Source organism: Ursus americanus, chromosome 26 (genome assembly GCF_024610735.1).
Source record: "Ursus americanus isolate L20-20 chromosome 26, mUrsAme1.1.p, whole genome shotgun sequence".
Lineage (NCBI taxonomy): Eukaryota > Metazoa > Chordata > Mammalia > Carnivora > Ursidae > Ursus > Ursus americanus.
Window position 1 is genome coordinate 10,784,807 of NC_142152.1, and position 13,811 is coordinate 10,798,617.

The following is a 13,811-nucleotide window of genomic DNA, read 5'->3' on the forward strand; positions in this document are numbered from 1 at the left end:
TCTGCCTCTCCCTGAGACGGTTCCCACGGGTGAGGTAGTTTTTCTCTCACTCCTTACAGCAGGCAGTGGCTCTGTCCTAACACTTGTCACACTAGGTGCACATTGGGTGTGTGCCCACTGTAGGGGAGGAAAAAGGTTTTTTTTGCCCCTTTAGGGTCCCTGAGAATGAAACTGCCTAAGGCAGATGAACAGGAGAAAAACATACATATTTTAATGAATTGTTACATGCACACAGGAGCCTTGACAAGAGAATGAAGACCCGAAGAAGTAAGCAGAGAAGGAATTTTTCATGACTATTAAACAAAGAGACCACACATTTGCAAGGAATTGACAAGATAAAGATAAGGGTTAGTTTAACAAGGTTTGTTTGCAGATTCCTCTGGAACTATCTTTGGGCCAACGAGAGTCTGTCTCTAATGAAAAGAGACTTTATTTCCAGCCGTTAGGCAGAAAGCAGGGAGTTTTTTCTGTATTTACTGCTTCTTAATTGCCTTTAGCTCAAAATAATTTTCACGTCAGAAAGGCATATTTTGGGGGCCTTCTGGCTGGCTCGGTCTGTAGGGCACGCGACTCTTGATCTTGAGATCATGAGTTTGAGCCCCACGTTGGGCAGAGAGATCACTTAAAAAAAAAAGAGGCATATTTTGGGGTAACATTTGGGGTTTCATTCACTGCATTACTGGACTGTGGTGAATCCCTTTCCGGCTGACTTCCTCATCTTTTTTCTCCAGTGCCCGTCACCACACCAGGCACGCGGTGGATGGCCTGTAAAAGAATGTGGTGTCGAAGTCACATCTGTTAGTTTCCAGTCCTTATGGACTAATCATGTGAACTCATCTGAAGCACATTTCCTGCTTTGTTTCCTCCCTCAGGCCTGCTTTTCTGAGGAAGGCAGTCTGTACCAGCTAAACCACCACATGGACGTCTTGCGGGAGCTGTGTGAAGAGCTGACGTCACAGAAGAGTCAACAAGAAGTGAGGAGAGCGCTCAAAGATTACGAACAAAAGATAGAAAGACTTCGGAAATGTGCTTCCGAGATTCGTATGACACTGCAACCCACGATGGGAGGCTCGTTGAAAAACAAGTTAGTGCTTCAGAGGAATGACTACACGTCAGGGAAAAACAAGATGAAGCTCCTTGCGAAATCGAATGACAGGGAGTGTTCTGTATTCTCTTTTAGGCGTCATGTGTCTTCCTCTGTTTTAATATGCAGTTTTGATTCCTCCCTAGGGAGACTGTGAACACATCTGAGAACGGAGGAAGGGGTGTCCACAGTGAAGTGCCATCTGCAGAATCACAGGATCAGCCATCAACTGAAAAGGTGTGAAATGTGGAGAATGCATTTTAGAAGCAAACCCAATGAAAAAGGCCAAGTGTACAGTAATCCACTTCTCGTTAACTATTGGTCCGAATTATCTGATTACTTTCATCAGCTGAGAAGTCCCATTTAAATAATCCAAGGAAGACTCCTTTTCCGAGAATTACAATACAATGAACCAAAGCCATAGTGAGCGTTGCTTTATCTTCCTCTGAGGATACGAACAGTTCTTTCAGAAAGAGACCATTTGCAGCCGTTATTTTTTTTTTCAAAGATTTTATTTATTTATTTGACAGAGATAGAGACAGCCAGCGAGAGAGGGAACACAAGCAGGGAGAGTGGGAGAGGAAGAAGCACGCTCCTAGTGGAGCAGGGAGCCTGACGTGGGGCTTGAGCCCTGAGCCGAAGGCAGACGCTTAACGACTGAGCCACCCAGGCGCCCCATGTAGCCATTATGAATACACACTGTCTGTGGACATTCCTATTGAGGGTACAGGAAGTGGACTTGAATCTGTACGGATGCCTCTTCACTGAGCTGAACTAGTTTATTTATCATTTGTCTTTTTCTCAGTATAATGTCCTTTACTTTCCTTGGGAATTGAATTTTCTGAATTCTTGCATTTCCGGTTAGTGGGCATAGACTGTAGGTCACAGCCCAGACTGCCAGTCAGAAGCCGTGGGGAAGGACGAGGTGTATTTGACTCCAGAGTCCGCCTCTGCATGCTAGGTTTCTGTCTGCTTTCCACGATGGCCATACGGTCACAGGCGGAGACCGTATTTAGGGGTTGGGAGAACAACTTTTCTGTGCTGACATACCAATTAGAAGGTGAGACTCCGTGTCATAAGTCCCCTCCGTCCTAGGGGAAGGTCTTTCTCGGAGCTGAGAAGCTTCAAAGAAGTTGCATTATCTCCTGGTTTGGGGTATAAAGAATTAGTGACATACCTTTGTATTATAAAGTGTTCATCTCTTCCAGATACTTAAGTATATTGAAATATATTATGCTTGTATGTATGTTCCAGTCGTATATTCCATTTGCGTGTGTATATCCCAGTTAAGTATACTGAAGATACTTTGTTTGCTTTTTTGCATATTTACTTAGGCAATGGGATCGATTAAGAATTTTAACCTGGAATCCAAGTTAAAGCCTCAACAGGAAGAAAGCTCTATGCAGAAGTATGAAAAGGATCAGAATGCAGCCCTCAGTAGTTTACAAGAAAGGTAACCCCTTTACATAACTGGAAAATCCACCAAAAACCTGTCATTGATGCAAACATGTTATACTTTAATACATGTTTATAATCTATTAGTCATAATTTTTGCACATGGTCCAGTAACTTAAGCAGAAGTTCCCTGAGATTTCCTCCTGTATAATTGACAGTAATTTAAAAACATGTTTTGTCTTTTTGTTAAAATTCAGTAACATTGCATTTAATTTTTTTCTAGGTATGATACGCACAGAGAAAATCTTGAGCTGTACCTGGAAAACAACAAATTCAGAATTATTTCTGATTTCTCCGGTGACGAGGAAAGGAGTAGTGCTTGTCTGCAGGGTAAACTGGCAGACCTGCAGGTAACGTCTGAAAATACTATTAGAGAAGTTTTATCTTTTATTAGAAAATAATACCACCATGAGTATAGAATTCATTATTTTTGTTGAGGCCACATATGCGTTAGATGTTTCCAAAGAATTCAGAAGAATTGTTCAAAACAATGTGTTTGAAGGCCATTTCAACCCGTAGTTCAACTGTGTTGCTGTCAAGTTAACAAAACCTGAAAAGCCAGTGGCTCTGAATATTTGTTTCGGTTGTCATCATCTTGACCAAACTGTCACATTGTCTGTCTGATGTTGGGACAACAAGGAAGGGGCGGTCAGTGGAGGGATAGTTCACTCTGAGTGATGGATAATCTTGTGGAGAGCCATTTGGCTCAGGAGCTACAGAAAAAAAAACTAGTGTTGGGTGCACCAAGCGTAAGCCCTACAAATAAAGCCCTTCCTTATTTTGAAGACAGTCTGTGTGGGCAGCGCAACACTGTTGTATGCTTCGGAATGCGTTAGAATGATCCCTCACAGAAAACCCAGCAGGTGGAGGTAAGGGCCATGGGAGAGCCTACAGTGCCCTCCCGTATTTTATAGTTACCTTCCCTTTATGATGCCAGTTCCTGAGTCACACTCCACCATCTGGGTCCTCTCTATTTTCCATCTGAGTAAACAGAATTAATAGGTTAAAATCTCTGTTGTTCAAGTGATGGATTCAGCACGTTTTCATCACAATTAAGAAATTGTCTTGAGACCTTACTCCAGTAACTGAATAATGAGTTGGTTATAAAAGCGATAATAATCCGTGGGGAAGGTGAAGAACAAATTATAATGATCAGCATTGAGTAAATTCTGTAGCAGCGCCTTAAAAAAAAAAAAAAACCACCACCAATAAGATAAAGAGCTAGAATAGTATTGAATTTGTAAGTATTTAATTAGAAATCATAATTTAATTTCATTCACTTCTTATTTGATAGAAACAGTTTTGGTTCACTCCGGTTTTAGTTTTAGTTTAGGGAGAAACAAAGATTTATTATCTAGAGGAACTAGGTTATCTGTTCTTACATTACATGTATCTTTCTGAATTGTATTCTGTGCACCTGCTTATGGGAAGCGAGTTTGGATTCCTTTGTTGTGACTCCCTTGACTTCCTTGAGTGGGACTTCGGAGAGCACAGTTAAGATCATTGTTCCCGGACAGATACTTCGCTTGTAGATGGTTGGAAAATACTTTTAAAATGTATTTAACATTGAATTAATTTTATTAATTAAATTAGGTATAAAAATAATTTTAATGTATTTTCATATGAAACTCTGTGTTATTGGTTGGCAAATGCCTCATTTTGTGAGAACAGAATAATTGTGCCTGTTAACCCACTAGCTGATAGATCACTTTATGTGTTTCACCTAGGTCTTAAAAAATGAAACCGATGCTTGCTGGAAAGAGTTTGAAATCACCTCCTTGAAGTTAGAAGAGCTTGACAGTGACATAAAGAAGCCTTTTATAAGTAACATGAGAGACAGATTAAAGGAAAAAGAAAGAGAGTTTCAGATGACTCTTAATACCAGGTATAATTCTGAGATCTATTAACCACGAATTTACTGCATTTACTGAATTTTTGATGCTATTTTAAGCTCAGCTAGTACTAGACTAAGTACGCTATTGTATTTAGTTGTCACAGCCACAGTGAGAGAGGCCACCACGATTGCCATTCGACTGATGAGGAAACTGATACTCAGGGAAGTTAACATAACCAAGCTGCCCCACTGGCCAGAGACTTAGCTGGAACTTAAACACTGTTGAGTTCCAAAGGCCATGCTCTGCCTGCCGCCCCCCCCCAACTCCCCTGCCCCCGCCCCGTCTGCCCTTGGACATGCATTTGGCCATGTCATGTAATTTTTCTGGGCCTCGATTTTCCCATTTTTAAAGTGAGAGTGCTGTTATTATCCCCTATACATAGGATGTGTTTCCCCAGGATATATCCCCATTTTACATAGGAGGAAACGGAGGCTCAGAGTCTATATGTTATTTGTTCAAGGTCACACATTTCAATTTATTATTAGTAGAGCCTATTTCTTTGAATTCTATTATATTTTCACTAACAAAATAATTTATAATGACATTTCTTTGCTATCAAAGGCAAACTTAAATTACATTCAATACTTTATATTTCAGAAGGTAGGGAGGGGCGACTGGTGGTGACTGACTCTTGGTTTCAGCTCCGGTCATGATCTCATGGGTTGTGGGATCAAGCCCCGTGCTGAGCTCCACACTAAGTGGGGAGTCTGCTGGAAGGATTCTCTCCCTCTGTCCCTCCTCCCACTCACTTTCTCTCTTTCTCTCTCTAAAATAAATAAATGAGGGGTGCCTGGGTGGCTCAGTCAGTTGAGCATCTGCCTTCGGCTCAGGTCATGGTCCCGGAGTCCGGGGATGGAGTCTTACGTTGGGCTCCCTGCTCGGCGGGGAGTCTGCTTCTCCCTCTGTCCTTCACCCTGCTTGTGCTCTCTCTCTTGCTCGCTCTCTCAAATAAATAAATAAAATCTTTTTAAAAAATAAATGTTTTCAAAAAAGTTTAGGAAAAGGTAGGGTAAGGCTTAGTATATTTTACAACAATTTTCCATTCAGTGTGGTGTGTATTAAGCTATTAAGAATATTGGACATAGCAAACAACTTATTCTTTGACATTTTGGATTGCTGGGTTTGGTTTTTGAGGGGTTTTTTGGTTTTTATTTTGCTGGATTTGGGTTTTAATGTGATAATCTGTACATATCATTGTATGTATTCTTATTGGGTACTTATTTTCTGTTCTTTGTTAAATCATGGCATTAATATGTTTGTTTAAGATTTTATTTATTTATTTGACAGGGAGAGAGATAGCGACAGAGGGAACACAAGCAGGGAGAGTGGGAGAGGGAGAAGCAGGCTTCCCGCTGAGCAGGGAGCCCGATGGGGGGCTCGATCCCAGGACCCTGGGATCACGCCTTGAGCCAAAGGCAGACGCTTAAGGACTGAGCCACCCAGGCGCCCCTGGCATTGATATGTTTTATAGAATATCTTTATGTTGTCTTTTTCCATTATGTCTGGTTTATTTTTCACCCAGAATGGAATCTCTGGAGACCGCACTGAAGATCGTGTTACCTGTGGAGAAGGAGTCACTTCTACTCTGTGGCTCGGACCTGCTTCTCCATGAAATAGCCATTCAAGAATTTCATCTCATTGATGCTGATGGCATTTATCAAAACCTGAAGGTAAATAAAACTTCTCCCAGTGTACTCATAGAATAATTCAGTTCCTCAGAGATTTTTAATTATACATCAATAGTATATAGACTATAAGCAATGGCAGAAAAGTCTTCAATAATTTAGACTTATTTATTTCTCAACTCTCAATCCCACACAAATTTGAAAGTAGGTAGTGTGGGGTAAATAATTAGGTATTTGCTTTGAATTCAGAACGAAGGTTTGTTTATGAATGTCTCCTCCAATGGCTGAGAGCCTGAATATTGTCCTAGACTCTCATGCATATTCTGCAGTTTACTTATTCCAAGTCTCATTTAAAAATTTTTTTTTAATTTTTAAAAATTTTTATTTACATTCAATTTAGTTAACATAATATATTATTAGTTTCAGGGGTAGAATTTAGTAATTCATCAGTTGCATATAACACCCAGTGCTCAATACATCAAGTGCCCTCCTGAATGCCCATCACCCAGTTACCCCATCTCCCCACCGCCAAGTCTCATTTTAAATAAAATTTAAGTTTTATTTTTCAGATTACAAACAGATGTCTCAACAGTTTAATCTCTATTTTCACTGAAGCAGTAGATTTATATACTTATTTTCTTTGGGGGATTGAAATGTCAGGAAGGTTATCAGATAATGAAACAGCTGGGCCATCTGATCATTCGTAATTAAAGTGTTGCCTTCTGTTGACACCATCAGCCTTGGCAAAGCTGAGAACCGATTTTTTAGATGCCACCTAGTCATTGTAAGTTTAGGTTCATTTCTGACGTGCAGTCTTTCTTTTCTTCTGCCTCAGTCTTTTCAGCATTTCTTACTTTATTTTAGAATATCCAAGATTCCATAGCCAAGCAGATTGAAATATGTAACAACCTGGAACAGTCGGGCGACGCTGCGTTCAAGGGATTACACCCACTTGATCTACGTGCAGCGCAGTCTATTATGCTGAAGCACAGAACACAACTCGAAGAAGCGAACCACAAGGTACAGAGGAGCAAAGATGCCCTCAGAGCTCTGGAGGAGTTTCTGGCTTCTCTGAGAACAGCTGAACTCTCTTTTGAGCTTGTAACGGACCTTTCAGCCTCAGATACCCAGGTAGTACGAGAAAACACTGTGACGGTAGAAGATAAAGAAAGAGAAATTAGTCTGATGAAGGACCAGGCCAGACATTTGGATAAACGTTTGAAGATGCTTGGCATAAGCTTGAACGATGCTGAACAGGGTGACGACACCTGTGACAAACTCCTTGTTGCTTTGTCGAGAAAGTTGTTTGAGACACGTGGCTGCGGCGGGCAGGAAGAGCTCACCGAAGAAAACAAATTACTAGAGACTTGTATTTTCAAAAATAATGAACTCCTGAAAAACATTCAAGACGTGTACGATCAAATCAGTAAGATCAGTCTTAAGGATCCCACGGTTCCAGCTGTAAAACAACGGTGAGTCTCATTTCCATCCTGTCCCGATGCAGGGCGCTACTTTTCTGTGTGTTCAGGATCTGTTAGGTGGGAGAATACTGCCTGTGCCTTTCTACTTCTGTGCCGTCCTGCTCTGCTCAGGGTTCAGCGTTCTGTTCTGTAGACTTTTCAGACAAGCTCCAGTTTTGTTGCTAGTGTGCCTTTACAAAATGTTCTGTGATTTTTTTCTCATTAACGTGTGCATTTCATGGACAAAGGAAGAGTGAAATAAGATGTGTGTGAAGTACTTGAGTTCCTTCAAAGTCCGTTTTAGTGCTCTGTTATTACGGGGTTCTCATGATGGGGGAAGACCTGAAATACTCCACGTGTTGGATTATAAAGAAAGAAATGGTGGAAGATATGCATGCCACGGCCTGTTCCTACTTCTTCCTTAATTATTTGGTTTTCTCCTCTCCTCCCAGCAGGATTGGGAGGGGGACTGAGTGGGAAGGCATAGGATTGAATTTGAGAGGTCAGCCTAAGGTTAGTGCTGGTTCTGGAGAAGGAGCAGAATTGCAGTAAACTGAGGGGGGCAACCTTCTGTACGAGTGCTGTTATTTTAGTTCTCACGTTCAGAGCCAGCCTCCAGGTCTTGCAGTGACAAAGTTAGCAAGTTACTTTTGTGGACTCCCCTCCCCTGTCTAAATCATTCCCACGTTCTGTCTCCTCTGCCCACTGAGTCCCTCAGGCTCAGTGCTCTCTGAGGCTCTTCAGCTGACTACGCTGTTCCCTCTGAAATTGCCCTGTGCTTGTGGTCTCAATGAGACTTCAATTCCTACAGAGCCCCGTTCTTAAGAGAGCTGTTGAGCTAATTACTAACTTAATTATTAATTTGTCATTAATAAATTTAATATATTTATAAATAAGTAATGAATGAATTACATGTTAATTTATACATGTAAAACTATACATTGATAAACAATAAATTACCTTAACTTTTAATTTGGTTATTAATACAACAAATATGTGTTGTGTGCCAGGTACTATTTTAGGTACTGGGGACATAGCAGTTAACAAAATAGACAAAAACTCTTGTCCCCGATAGAGCTTCTTATCTAGTGAAAGGAGTAAGATATTCAATGTTTGATGGTGATAAAAGCTATGAAGAAAAATTAAGCAAGGAAGGAGGAGGGGGTTGTAATTCCAAAAGGGTCATCAAGGGCAGTTTTACTGAGAAAGTAATCTTTGAGTCAGATGGGATGAGAGAGCTAGCCAGGTGACTACCAGGACGACGAGCCTTGCAGGCTGAGGGAGCGGAAGGTACAAAGGCTGGGTGTGCGCATGTGCTGCATGTCTGAGGGGAGACAAGGGGGTGAGAAGGTCAGTGGTGAGGGGAAGAAGTATGAAAGGGGATCAGAAAGGAACAGGTGGGATGGGGCTTAGCTCAGGTAGGGACCTGTGGGCCATGTGATAACTGGCTTTATCTTTGTATAACACGGGAAGTCATTGGAGGGTTCTGAGCAGATGGAAATGATTTGGTTTGCAATGTAACAGGCTCTCTCTGACTGACATGTTGAGAACAGAGTGTAGGAGTCAAGGGAAGATACAGGAAGTCTGGGTTCATCTGTGGTAGTAATTCAGGTAACAGATGGTGGTGGTATGGACCAGTGGTGAGGTGGCAGAAGGGACTAAAATTCTGAGTATATTTTGAAGATAGAGTCCATAAGATTTGTTGACACACTGTACCTAGGTTATAAAAGAAGGATTGGAGTCAAGAATGATTCTAGGCTTTGACCTGAGCGACTAGAAGAATGGAGTTACCATCGACTGAGATGAGAAAGAGTGAAGTTTGTCAGGTATTGAATGAAAGATCAAGTGTGCTTGGTTTTAGAAACAATAGGTTCAAAATACTTATTTGACATTCAAGTAAGAATATCAACAAGACTCTTAACAGTAGATGGAGGCAGGAGAGAGGGCTGAGCTAGAGGTATGCATTCGAGAGTCATCAGTGTCTAGAATGCTATTTAAAGTCATGAGATGGATGACATTGCCAGCAGAGTGAGTTCAGATGGGCAAGAGGAGAGGGCCAAGCTGCATACTCTAGGCCCTCCATGTTAAGAGATTAGGGAGATGAGGAAGAACCAGGCAAAAGTCCCAAGAAGGGGTGGCCAGTATAGGCAGGTGAATATCAAGAGAGTCCTGGGGTCAAGTGAGGAGGCCTTTCAACAAGGAGAAGTGGTCAGCTGTGTCAACTGCTGCTGACCGGTGAAGGGAGCGGAGATGGAGAATGGAACAGGGGTTTAGCAACATGGAGGCTACCGGAGATCTTGATAGCAGTTTGGGAGGAGCCGTAGGGGGTGAAGACCTTATGGGAGTAGACTCCAGAGAGAACTGGAGGAGAGGAGGTAGAGACAGTGAGCGTCTGCTAAAAGCAATTTAGACGTAGGTGAATGGAGTTAATCCTTCCAGGATTCGTTTGCAGTGAAAACTCTTAGGTCAAATGACTCTTTTTTTGATGGGGAAGAGGTTTTTGTATACAAGGTAGAAATGCAAGGTTTCCTTGCTTGTCCATTTCTCCTTGGCCTCCTCCATTCTTCCTTGGGAGCTTGCAGGGCGTGACCACCCATCTCTCTTCTCTCCATGCCGTGCTCTTTCCCGTACACACACACACACACACACACACACACACACACACACACACTTTCTCTTTTCTCTCACATATGTATCCACTCCCTTTACAAGTGCGTTCACCACAGAAAAATGTTACTGCTTGTGGTTTTTGTATATTATGTCTAAAATACCAAATTAGTATTCTGGAGATGCAAAGAGCCTCGTGAACTCTGTAATAGGAGTGTGTAATTTTGATGTAATAATTTGAGGGCAAATTAAAGTTAGCGTGCTCCCCCAAATTACCCATCCTTGTGTTGAATCAGTTTGGCTAATAACTGGCTATCAAACTCTTCTCTTTCGTAATCAAGGAAAAAATCACTAATGAGACTGGATAAGGATCTAGATGAATATGAAGAAGAGAAGAAATGCTTGCAAGAGATGGTTAATTCTCTTCCACAATTTGAAGATGGCAGAGAAAAACCTCTGAATCAACAGTTCCAAAATACAGCACTTTTGTGGGAGAGTACAAAAGCTTCGGTCACTGAATGGTAAGGAGAAAACTCCCTCCCGAATCTGAGAAGTTGTTTGTAGCGCAGTTAACTTTTTGAAATACGTTGAAAACACATCCTCATGGATCTAAAGGAGGGACAAATGTGAGAGTTTCATACCGGAAGCTCGTGCGGCCAATGTCTGGGCAAGAGCTGGAATCCTAGATGATAGCCCGATGAATTTAAGAGGTTATCTAAGAGGGGTAAGAAATACACAGTATGTTTATAATTATTATTACGCCACCTGTATTCGTCTTCTGTTGCTGTTGTATAACTAATTATAGGAAGTTCCGTGGCTGAAAAACAACACAAATTTATCTTACAGTCTCAAGGTTGGAAATTCTGAAATCAAGCTGCCTTCCTTTCTCGGAGCTCTAGGACAGAATCCATTTCCTTGCCTTCTAGAGGCCTCCTACCACTTTCCTTGATGTGTGTCCCCTTCCTCCATCTTTAAAGCCAGCCGTGTGGCATCTTCAAGTCTTAATCTGGCTTTCTCTCCTCTCATCTCTGCTTCTGTTGTCACTCTGACCCTCCTGTCTCCCTCTTATAAGGACCCTTGTGATGATATTGCACCCACATAGATAATTCTGGTAATGCCCCTGTTTTAAGACCCTTAACTTAATCACACCAGAAAAGTACCTTTTGCCATGTAAGGGAACATATTCACAGGATCCAGGGGCAGGGTATGGACATCTTTGGGGTTAGGGGCATTATTCTACCACATCGTCCTATTGGAATGGCAAACATTGCTCGTCAGTGACCACTCTCTTTTCTGCAGAGCCTGGGCAGGCTCACAAGTTTTCTTCACTACGTGATAGCCATTACCTACCAGTCCTAGTTGGCAATTCTGCTGACTATGCCCCATCTATCCCTTCTTTCCCTTACTCTCTGCCTGGACGAAGAAGTGGTCAGGAAGGCTGATCCCTAACAGACTGTACCAGCCAGGCCAAGGGGTCCAGCTGGGATAGGAAGTGGGAGGTACACGTAGATTTGAGGACAAGCAGAGAGAGAGGTCAGGATGGTCTTATCCCCTCTCTTTCCAGCAGGTGGTTCTGGGATCTCCTACTGGCACCCTCCTTTCTGGCCCAGGGTACTTTCCTTCTTTCCCCTGAGGATGAGTGGTGTATCTGTTTTTGCTCTGGTTAATCCCCCAGCTCCCTGGACGTTTCCCTTAACCCTGCTCACCTCAGTGGTCCTTTTACACAGAACTCTGAGTGCACTTCCTGAGTTCTACTGGAAGCTGAGTGTATAGTACTCAAGATAAAGCCTGTCTGTGGCATTCAATCTGTCTACCCTTAGATTTCATAGAGGAAAGAAATTGAGGTCCAAAGAGGCTAAAGTAACTTATCTAAGTTCACATGACTGATTAGTGCCCACCTCTAAGTAGAAATCAGGTATCCTAACTGCCAAATTATCTGTATTTCTTTACTTCTTAAAAAGGGCTAAATCTAGAATGAGTTAAATAGACATAAATAAACTGTGACTTGCTGAATTTGTGTCAAAACCATCTCCAAGAAGAGTGCTAAGAAGGCACTGTTTTCCAAGGTGTTTTTTGGTTAATGATGACATTGAGATGCTGATTTCTTAAGGTTATGAATCCTGTGTTTCTTTCTAGAGCTTACATCTGGTGATTTTTTTTTTTTTTACTATTGATCTGGTAAAAATCATAATCCAGTGATTATTTCTACCATCCATTTGCCAGATAACTGTATGTGCCATCATTCTTAGGCTACATTGGTTAAACAATATGCTAAGCCATGTCAAGAGGAAAAATCCTTCTAGAATGTATTAGTCATTTTTATAGGATACCTACAAAGGGAGAGAATGGTTTTATTATTTTTAGAGATTTACCTTTTGTACATTTTTTTTTCCATAGCCTTGACCAATGTGAACGAGTTTTGGAGCTCTTAAAACAATATCAGAATTTTAAAGGTGTCTTGACTGCTTTGATTCAAAAAGAAGAGAATGTCATCTCCCTTCAGGCTTCCTACATGGGAAAAGAGAACCTGAAGAAAAGGATAGCGGAGGTGAGTCCAGATTCCAAAGGAAGCTCTACACAATGGCTTTGACAATGAAGAAGATATTGTAAATAGAGTCATTTTTGAAACTTGGCTTAAAAGAACAGTGACCCTGTTTTATCAGATATCTCAGACCTTATTGAATTTATTACTAGGGCTTGGAAAAATTCAGTGCCCAAGTCGATGCTGGGTTGCTTGTGTCTGGTGTTTGGTACTGGCGGTGTGGTTCTGTTGGAGTCTGTGGTCACCCCTGTTCCTACCTCTGTAGAGTTTTGACAGTCTTTGCGCTGACCTTCTACCAAAAAGGAACCCGAGACTTCATCTTAGGCTCGAGAGAATGAAGGTAGTGGGAAACCCCTCCGTTGTTAGCAGACAAAGGAATAATTACATTCGCTTTCTGTAAAGATGTGTGACTTTCCATCTGTAATGCTCCGTCTGTATTCATAGCCTCACCAATCACAGCATAGTCAAAGAAGAGTGACACTTTTAGACACTAGGTGTCATTATTTTCTATGATTTTAGGTGGTTATCAACCAGAAGTGGCAAAGGAATGGAATAGTTGAAGAATACTACTACTATACTACATTACTGTATACCAGAAAGTTGCTTTTCCTACTGGTTTTATGAGTCCTATGCTGAAGTGCTATTAAAGGGTCAAAAGCATGTGTGAAATATAATCTCCGTGATACACCTGATTGTTAGAAAGCAATTTTGTCGAACTTCCCAGTTGCTGAGAGAGAAAGAGAGAATCAACCAGATTCTTACAATTTAGTCTTTATCTAGAACACTTATCCCTGAGGCTGAAGTGACATTCAGCGTGCGGACACATGGCCAGAGCTATATAGAGTAGGAATGAGATCTGCGTTCTCAGACTCAGTCTCTTGGAACTGACCAATCACGAAGAACCCTGTTTGGACACCAGTTGTACAGTATGTGACTGTCTAACTGGTTTCCTGTGAGAGCTATTATTATTTTTTTAAGATTTTATTTATTTGAGAGAGAGCGAGAGAGTGAGCGTGAACGGGTGGGAGGGGCAGAGGCAAAGGGAGAAGCAGACTCCCCACTGAGCAGGGAGCCTGACGTGGGGCTTGATCCCAGGACTCTGGGATCTTAAATAATTATTTTATTTATTTATTTTAAATAACA

The 13,811-nt window shown here is 41.6% G+C and overlaps 1 protein-coding gene across 4 annotated transcripts in view; it reads left to right on the forward strand.

The window, feature by feature from the left end:
- The window catches only part of SYNE2 (spectrin repeat containing nuclear envelope protein 2), a 307,352-nt gene that overhangs the window by 115,655 nt on the left and 177,886 nt on the right, over positions 1 to 13,811 (forward strand). For all 4 annotated transcript variants that reach the window (XM_045810585.2, XM_045810589.2, XM_045810586.2 and 1 more), the window contains 9 exons: positions 873 to 1,084; positions 1,231 to 1,321; positions 2,419 to 2,537; positions 2,763 to 2,889; positions 4,267 to 4,424; positions 5,957 to 6,104; positions 6,924 to 7,531; positions 10,468 to 10,647; positions 12,524 to 12,674. In XM_045810585.2, the coding sequence (XP_045666541.2) occupies positions 873 to 1,084; positions 1,231 to 1,321; positions 2,419 to 2,537; positions 2,763 to 2,889; positions 4,267 to 4,424; positions 5,957 to 6,104; positions 6,924 to 7,531; positions 10,468 to 10,647; positions 12,524 to 12,674 (1,794 nt within the window). The remainder of the gene's footprint in view (positions 1 to 872; positions 1,085 to 1,230; positions 1,322 to 2,418; positions 2,538 to 2,762; positions 2,890 to 4,266; positions 4,425 to 5,956; positions 6,105 to 6,923; positions 7,532 to 10,467; positions 10,648 to 12,523; positions 12,675 to 13,811) is intronic.